Consider the following 10,020-nt stretch of genomic DNA (forward strand, 5'->3'; position numbering starts at 1 on the left):
TTGAAAATATATTTACATAAAAGCGTGATTTTCCTTAACTAAGATGTTTAGTATGAATCTTGGAAATAGCTAGATAAATATATATGTGCTTAAAAATTTTTATCTCGTAAGGATTGATAGGATACAAGTTTATTTTCATTTGAGAATTGAGAAATAAAAGGTTATCAATTATCATATAAACTAGTTTTTATCTAATTTATAATCGCACGTTAGTTGATAAAATGAGGGTAAAAGAATGTGTGCAAACTTTAGCTATTAATTAGTAAATGTAGATGTTCAACTAATGCACATAAATACATTCACATCTCTTCGCTGAACTATATATAACCTGGTTAAGAAAATTAATATAACATCATCGTCAAAGCAGTCCAACATCAACTTTATTGCATTGCCATCCATCGTCATATTATGTTTTTCTAGTTGAGATTGTTGCCTTTTTATTTTTTTTATTCGATAACCCTAATTATCTTTGTGAGCGAGTTAAGCAACGCATGGTAATTATCTAATTTTAACTCTAAATGTTCTTTTCATTTTTTTGACAATTCATCCGTCCAGATACTTATATTACCACTTAATTAAGCAAATCCTGCGATTTAATTAGTTGGTATAAAACATTATATATATATATATATATAAGCATAATGAATAATTTATGAAATACGTTTTAATATTTATAATTTTTTTTATGAATACTGTGTGGAGATATATAGTCAAAGATAAAAAAATCCCTATTCTATGTATAAAAAAAAACTATTTCCTTTTACCTGATTTCATAGATATTAATGATTTTGTTTACCAAAAAAAAAAATGATTTTTAATGTAAATCAAGCACGTTAAGGGTTGAAATTCTGACTATATATTTTGAGCTTGATAAAATATCAAATTTCCTTTTATATAATTTTCCTTTAATTATTAATATTTATTTAATTTAAATAATTTTATAATTTTAGGTGTATTTATGATTGATTGATTTGTAATGAATTATCCTTATATTTAGAAAAAAATTCTTATAAAAGTGATTGGACTGTAATATGTAATCATTATTATTAGAACTTTTCTTTTATAATATTTTCCTTTAATTGTGACACTATTTAATTAAAATTATTTCTTCATTTGAGGTGTATTTATTGTCAATTGATTTTTAATGAATTTTCTTTATTTTAGGGAGTTTTACTTTTACTTTTAAGAGTGTTTAATGATAATTGGATTGTAATATACTATCATTAAAATAATTCTCCTTTTCTTAAGAATTTTTTTTTTTTTTTTGTAAATTTCTTAAGAAATTTTAGATTTGATTGATTTTTAAAAACTTACCTTATTGGAATCAATTAAAATAAAAGTTATTGAATATATCATATAACGTTAATCTCTACCTTTGATTATTCTATTCTTATTGCCTGCAAAATAGTATGTAATATAGAGTACTAAAATAAATTTTATATTATTTCATCAATGAGTATCACAAACTTTTTAATCCTATATATGCATCAATTGTCAATCAGTTAATAATGCAAAAATAATATTATGTGACTCAATCACTCCTATTGTACTGTTCTATTTATCTTTGTCCCTCATTTTGTATCAAATTAGCTAATCATTAAATGTAAAATTGAATTTTGAAAAGCCATGTGCAAGTAATTGACTCTTTCAAAATTTATCAAAAATAGTAAAACGTTTATTTTTAATTTATCTTGCACCGATACCGACACGGGATACGACACGATACAACATGTTTATTTTAAAAAATATTAAATTTTGACACGTTATGACACATTTTGATATTATATAATATTTTTATTTTATGTAGTGTATATTATATTTAATATTCAATAATTTAATAAAAAATATAGCTACACTTATACTTCCTATCAATTTTATAAAGAAACATATATAAGATATCACAAACCTTTATATTAAACTCAACAAAATGGTAATCGTAATTCAACGAATCTAATGGTTGGAATTCAAAATGCAACGCAACGTAATCTTTGAACCCTTTTTGAGTCTTTGCAACGAGTATTGGAGTGTCGGACACGACACGTCAGAGTTTTTGAAGTGTCGGTGCTTCATAGTTTTTACTTTTTAGTAATATACAAAAATGTTTGTCATTTTCAAGGATATAAGTTTGTGTCATTTTAAGTGAAAATACAGTATTTTGATACATATTTAATATTTTTTATATTCTCTTTCATCCGCAAAATTAAAAGAAAAGAGAAAATGAAAGTATTGTAGAGGAGAAAAATATTAAAAACAATCAAAAAATTAATTTCACTTAAAATGGCACAAATTTATAATACTTTAAAAATTGACAAATATTAATACCAGATAATAGATAAAATTAATAATATAATAATACTAGTTTATTATCCGTGCGATTGCACGGAGAAAAAAAGAAGTCAGTTTGTTTATTTTGTAAAAATTAACGCAAATTTTAAATAAAATTTATAAATAAAATTTTCTAGGACACAAATATTAAAGAAATAATTAAAAGATAAAATAGATAAGAGATAAGAGATTTGCAAATTAATAATGAATGGTGTCTATAATAAACTCTAAGAATATTACATTAGTGACTCCAAAAATCTACAATAATAAATTCATTGGAAGAGATTTCAAGAGCATCTGTCTCTCTTTCTCACTTACTCTCTACTTTGCAGAAGATGAAAAACAGCCATTAGAAGAAGGTTCAGGAAAAAAAAAGGAATATCAGAAGATTTCAGAAAATAATCATAATTAAGAAATTAACATATAGTTTACAAAAAAATAAAAAATAAATTTCCAAATACATATAAATTAAAAGAACAACAACTTGATAATACATAATGCAGAAGCACAACTTGAGAAAAAAGAAGAAGAAAAACAGACAGAGATCAAAAGAAATATGTGCACATAAGCCAACTTTCCAAATAGTGGAGTACTTTTTGGCTAGGGTTTTGGATGGAGCAAAATAAAAAAAATATCTCATTTGAATATGAAAAAAAGGAAACTAAATAGGATGGCTAATCAATCCCATTGATTGGCACCCCATCACTTCCCAGTCATATTAGCTAACTTTTCGTTTTTTTTATCCAATCAATTGAATTCCCTAATTCTAGTCAATCAATCTAATTAATTGATTTCCTTATTTTGAGACGATCAATTGGTTTCCTTAATTGTTTATATTGTCATCGAATCTAATGTTATTATTATATTTAAATTCAAATTTTAAATTTCAAATTAGAATTCAAATTAATTTTATTAATTTAACATTTAAATTAATTAAGTTATTTTTTTAAAAAACTTGATTAAGATGGAAATTTATACTTTTTAAAATAATCCAAATTATTATATAAATTATACATGACAAAACTTTTCAGAGAATAGCTCTGAATTATAATATAGTATAGATTCTGTAATAAATTCTTATTATTGTGTTATATTATATTTTTATCTTAATCGGATTATGGTTGTGAGCATCTAAAAGAAAACTAAAGTTGGGAACCAATATGTCGGTTTGTCATGAACTCCGAACTCGCACCGCAAAATAAGTAATTTTTTTTTTGGAATAAGCAAAATAAGTACTTTTATCATGTTGAATGACGTCCAAGTAAACGAAAAGGAAAGCGACAAATAATAATGTAACTCCCATATTCTGATTTTACATTTTTTTTTGCGAGATAAATTATTGTGACACACAAATAATGTTCCGCACAATATTACGATCACATCTTATTTGTTGATTTCTGCCAATTAATGATTGTCATTTTTAAATTAAACTCATTAATTAATTATTAATTCACAATAAATTATAATCGTTGATTGACAAAAATTAATAGTTAAAATGTGATCGTAACATTGTGCGTAATATTATTTGTCTCCCAATATTTTTTTTTTTTTTTTTGCAGAAAGCATAATTTGCTTAAAACATGCAGATAAGTCAGCAGTCTAATCTATAGCTGTCTAATCTTAAAAAGGAGGGACACCTGAACCAAACACGGGAAAAGAGACTCTTTTGAGACAAAGATTTTTATAATTATTTAAATCTGTCCTGGCCCAACACATAGGAAGAAAAAAACAAGATTATTGTTTTGGAAGCTACTGAGAGAGATGAGAGAAACTGATGGGATTCAGAATGAGTTCGAATCAGCTGAGAGGCTCCGACAGCCCTTGCTTGTGAAGAATGATCATAGGATCAACAATACTTCCCAGTATGCTCTTGTCGGAGCCAAACTTTCTCCGATTCAGAGTCTTGACTACGAGTATTATAACTTCCCATCCTCTCTACTTTTTTCTCTTCGTTATACAATATATTTTATTTTATTTGGATTCATGTAACACTGACAAGATAAAGGTGATATTGATATGTTGATGATTTAAAACCGTCGAATTTAATTGTCTTCTAATTCAAATGAGTTTTGTTTTTTGTTTTAAAAAAAAAAAAAAATTGATAAACCTTTGAGATAAGCCGTTTTGATTTGTTCTCCTGGCGTGGGGGCCAACATTATGGTCCACCATATCAGAGTGAGTTTCTGTTTGTTTAATCTTGAACTCAAAAGACAGGATTCTGATTGGTTCTCCCGCTGCCGTTTTTTTATTGGCTGTGATGAACCCAAGAAAATTATAATTATTTTGCTGCGGGTATCTTTAATTTTCGGTATCCATGTATGAGTTATTTTTTTTTTTTAGTACAATGAGTTATTTTTTTACGTACCAAAAAAAAACATGTTTGCCGTCTAGGTGAGCTTTTACAGTACTTGTTAATGTTATTTTTTTAGTTTCATTATTGCTAGTTCTCTGCTTTTGTCTTCCTGCTCATATTTTTCAATCATAATTTAGATCATTTTTCACTTATTGCATAATTATGGGCAGTTTGAACTCTTGACTCAGCACCTAAAAACTTCTCATCGTTTTTCTCCCCTTTTTTAAATTATATATTTTTCAATTCTTGATCCATCGCTGGAAAGTTGCTTGAATATTTTTCAAAGAGCTTAATTTTGACTATAAAATTTATACAGCATCATAAAATTATATTACTAAATTATTTAGATACATGATTATATAAACACTGTAAAATGTTTTAAGTTGAGGGTTGGAAAAATTAATCTCATATTGAAATTGCTGCCTTAATTTATATTTCTTATCTTTCACCCTACCAAAATATATTTAAGATTTGAGATTTACTTTTCTCATTTTGCTTCTGAAAAGTTGAATTTCCTACACTAACAAACTCAGCTATGTATCCCATTGTTTTTTTAAAAATAAAACAAAAAAAAGATTGCACATTTATCTATATATGAATGACAGAAGACAATTATCTAAAGCAACAGAAGAGTAGTTAAACCCTTAAGATTTACAGTCATGCGCTCTTGGCACTACTTCCTAAAACTCTCTCATCAAAATGTATACGTGAGTTTTTTTTTTTTTTTTTGTATTATGTATATGTGAGTTCTTGAACCACAATATTGTACCGGGAGGCGTTACACAATCCGTGTTACCTCTTTACACTAGTTGATTATCCGTGCGATGCACGGAGAAAAAAAAATCGATTTATTTGTCCCGTAAACGAATTAATAAGAAAATCGGTTTGTTTGTATGACATAAACGTGTAACTTTTAAGGTAGGAACAAAAAAAAGAATATAGTAATTTAAACACAATAAATTCCATAGTTGACAGCAAAATCCCCATTAAAAAAATATAAATGTCATGTTTACAAGAAGAATAATTACCTTTATAAGCTCTTTCAAGAAGCTGGAAAATATGTAATTATTTTTTCAAAATAAATTAATCCAAATGGTTACTAATCAGAGCGGATAGTTCACGTTTCATGAATTAACCATGGACTCGTTTAAGTGAAATTCTTAGGTGGTCCCTAGAACAAGAAGAATATCATTTATCGTGTACCGCCTGAGCTATTAATTTAATGATACAGAGCAAGAACAGTAGCACCTATGAGTTTCTCCTCATTTGAGGTGTCGTAGTTTTTTGAGTCATGCTATTTAATAAAAAAAGCATCGCATAAGTTGTGCCTGATTATGTTCATTTTGCATGCAGGACAATTGAGAATGATCTTTTCAAGCAGGACTGGAGGTCCAGAACAAAGGTTGAGATGTACCAGTATGTTGTCCTAAAGTGGACATTTGCACTTCTTATTGGTTTATTTACTGGGTTTGTTGCCTTCTTTAATAATCTTGGAGTTGAGAATATTTCTGGTTTCAAGCTTTTGCTCACCAACAATCTCTTGCTCAGACAAAAGTATGTGTATTCTTATCAATCCTATTTCTATACTAGCTAGTTGAGTTTTTTGCTTCTAATTTCCTGCCTATACTACGGTGCGTTATTTATATTCTTAATTAAGGTTTAATAATGTAATTGTAATTTCTAGTATCCTCAATCTTTTTGAGTTTTAATTAAATTATAATTGTAGATTTAGTTCATTTTTTAGACTTGGGTTATCTGGTATTCCAGTCTATATATATCTGTAATGGTGTTTGAGTAAATGTTCTACCTTACAAAACTTAATTAGGAACAAAATGTTGGATAGCATATATATAAAAGAAACATTAAGGTACTAAGTTTGCCAATGCTAATCATTTGGTCTCTATACAACAGTGTGATACACACGACTTAATTTTACATGTTATGGAGCAATTGTTCAGTTTTTGTATTTTGGAATAACAAAGATATATTTTGTTACTGTGGAACAGGTATGTTCAGGCTTTTGCAGTGTATGTTGGTTGTAACATGATTTTAGCCATGGCTGCTGCAGCCCTCTGTGCTTACATTGCCCCTGCAGCAGCAGGGTCTGGCATACCCGAGGTGAAGGCATACCTTAATGGTATAGATGCACATTCTATATTGGCTCCGAGTACCCTCTTTGTAAAGGTTAGGGACATGCTTTGCTTGATGAAAATAATAGACAATAGAAAAAGGAATACATACATGAATATGTGGAATTAACGCAGTTTTTAAGATAGATATGGTTTGAAGTGTGCAGATATTTGGTTCAATTTTTGGGGTTGCTGCGGGATTTATTGTGGGAAAGGAAGGACCGATGGTACATACTGGTGCTTGCATAGCCAATTTACTCGGACAAGGTGGTTCTCGAAAATATCGGCTGACGTGGAAATGGCTAAGATACTTTAAGAATGATCGTGATCGAAGGGATTTGATCACATGTGGTGCAGCTGCTGGTGTTGCCGGTGCCTTCCGTTCCCCTGTTGGTGGTGTCCTTTTCGCACTTGAAGAAATAGCTTCATGGTCCTCTCTTAATTTCTCTCGTATCCTAGTTAGCTAGGTCCTAGCCTATATATATGTTTTGTTTCATGCAATGCATCATAATATACATACATACATATATATATATATATATACACGGAGTTTGTATTTGTCATTTAACATCACACAACAAATTTTTCTACACAAAATATTTTATGGGGCCCACACTTTTTAAAGAAAAAAAGAAAATTACTGCACGCAAAACGAATTTCTATAACATTACACAATCACTTTTCTTACAATATAACTCTTATAAAACTCTATATATATATATATTTAATTTCAGGTGGAGGAGTGCTCTTCTGTGGCGCACCTTCTTTACAACGGCTGTAGTAGCTGTAGTGCTGAGAACTATGGTAGAATATTGTGAGGGAGGAAAATGTGGTCTTTTTGGGAAAGGAGGTCTGATTATGTTTGATGTTAATTCAACAAAGCCCGAGTACAGCATATCTGACCTGTTCTTAGTTATATTTCTTGGAGTTATTGGAGGTCTTATGGGAAGCCTTTACAATCATCTCGTGGATAAGGTCCTTCACACTCACACCATTATAAATGAGTATGTCTATGTCTATGTCCCTCCCATGAATTGATATATATATATATATATATATATATATATATATATATATATATATATATATATATTATTTCTGTGTTAATTGTGGGTGATTAATGACTAATTGCAGGAGAGGCCCAATATTCAAAGTTGTACTTGTCATGATTATCTCCTTTGTAACCTCTTGTATTCGATTGGGCCTTCCATTGCTATCAAAGTGCGTCCCTTGTCTTCCTAACACGAAGATTGGGGATCAGTGCCGAAGCGCAAGCGTGGTGGGGTTCTCTCAATGTCCACCCAACCACTACAATGACCTTACCTCCCTCTTTTTTACAACCAATGAAAATGCTATCCGAAACCTATTCATTGCTGGGTCTGACAACAGATTTAAGCTTTCTAGTCTTGTAATTTTCTTCGTGGCAATATACTTGCTTGGAATTATCACCTATGGCATTGCCGTTCCCTCTGGGCTCTTTATTCCTGTGATACTTGCCGGAGCATCATATGGGCGTCTTGCGGGGAGTCTCTTAAAACCATTCACTGTTCTTGATGAAGGTTTGTTTGCCCTCCTTGGAGCTGCATCCTTTCTTGGTGCCACCATGAGAATGACCGTTTCTATTTGTATCATACTTCTTGAGCTCACTGATAACCTTCTCATGCTCCCGCCTGTCATGCTAGTTCTGCTTATTTCAAAGTCCGTGGCTGATTGTTTTAACAAAGGTGTTTATGATCAGATAATGGAAATGAAGGGGCTACCTTATATGGAGGCACATGCAGAGCCATACATGAGACATTTAGTTGCTAGTGATGTTGTTTTTGGACCCTTGTTTACTTTTTCTAGCGTTGAAAAAGTGGGGAATATAGTGCATACTTTAAAGATGACGGGACATAATGGGTTTCCCGTAATTGAGAAGCCTCCTTTCTCGGAAGCTCCAAAGTTGTATGGGTTGGTTTTGAGGTCTCATCTGATTGTGCTTCTTAAACAAAGGAGGACATTCACTCGGCAGAGGCTGATAAGTGGGCCTAACATTACGAGGAGCATGTTTATGGCACATGATTTTGCAAAGCCAGGTTCGGGCAAAGGGCTAAAGCTGGAGGATTTAGACATTTCAGAAGAGGAAATGGAAATGTTTGTTGATCTTCAACCAATTACTAATATGTCACCGTATACGGTATTGGAAACAATGTCTCTTGCAAAAGCTGCTCTTCTTTTTCGACAGGTTGGCCTCAGGCACATGCTGGTGGTGCCTAAAACACCCGGAGTACGTTTCTTCTTCATCTTCTCTCTCTGTGTTTGTGTCTGATAATTTATATATTGATGACTTGGAGTAACATTTCTAATTACAAATTGTGCAGATTCCTCCAATTGTTGGGATCCTGACAAGGCATGATTTCATGCGGGAGCATGTCTTGGGATTATTCCCTCTCTTCAACCACCGCAAAGAAACAGATGATCCTGAACCTCAAATTTCTAATTTATAATGATTTATGCTGTAATTGTTTCATAAAATCCTTATCATTAGTTATAAAGCATCATGGAATCCCTTCGTATTACAGACTAACAAAGGATTTTACTGAATCAGCTTGTAGTTCTGGGAGATGTGACAGAGGGGCACAATGCATGGATATGATATGAATTTCTTTGTTTCTTTACCTCTGATTTTTGGAACTTGTTTTTTTTTTTTTTCCTCGATTTGCATGTTCCTCCTTAGATTATTATAAGGCATGATTTTTTACCACCCTTATTATTACTTTTGCACCATCACATTAGATTCATATCAATAGCTCCGAAACACAATAAAATTAAAAAAAAAAATAGGTCCCAAATACTCACCTCTACCTCTCTCTTTTTTAGAGGATCTCTTTCTTCCTTTCTTCTATTAGGTAAGGCGTTCTCTCTTTTCAATTTTAAATTAAAAAAAAAAAAAAATTCTTAAGGAAGAGAAACAATGTCCAACCGAAGAAGAGAGAGATAGAGGCGAGGATATAGCGTTTAAAATGACATACTCTTGTTATTGCTTGCTTTCTTAATAAAGCTATATGACAATGATTTACTTAAATATTATTATAATTACAACTTACAAAATTAGGATAAAAAAATAGTAAATAAGTAAAATAAACACATGATGTTTGGTAATTATTGTGTATGCAACCGTTTAAAAAAAAAATTCTACATATTAAAAGAAAATATAATATAATGAAGATTCAA

At 30.4% G+C, this 10,020-nt stretch overlaps 1 protein-coding gene across 1 annotated transcript; it reads left to right on the plus strand.

Annotated features, from left to right (window-relative positions):
• The first annotated feature begins 4,080 nt into the window (after positions 1-4,080).
• Positions 4,081-9,417, plus strand: LOC133318087 (chloride channel protein CLC-c-like). The gene is made up of 7 exons (XM_061520035.1): positions 4,081-4,238; positions 6,032-6,232; positions 6,685-6,862; positions 6,975-7,237; positions 7,542-7,811; positions 7,942-9,073; positions 9,168-9,417. The coding sequence occupies exons 1-7, from the start codon at positions 4,087-4,089 to the stop codon at positions 9,291-9,293; spliced, it is 2,322 nt and encodes a 773-aa protein (XP_061376019.1). The 5' UTR covers positions 4,081-4,086; the 3' UTR covers positions 9,294-9,417.
• Positions 9,418-10,020: the final 603 nt, after the last annotated feature.

Source organism: Gastrolobium bilobum, unplaced genomic scaffold (genome assembly GCF_033153095.1).
Source record: "Gastrolobium bilobum isolate Gb01-03AN ecotype WA unplaced genomic scaffold, APGP_CSIRO_Gbil_v1 utg5420, whole genome shotgun sequence".
In the NCBI taxonomy this organism is placed as follows: Eukaryota; Viridiplantae; Streptophyta; class Magnoliopsida; order Fabales; family Fabaceae; genus Gastrolobium; species Gastrolobium bilobum.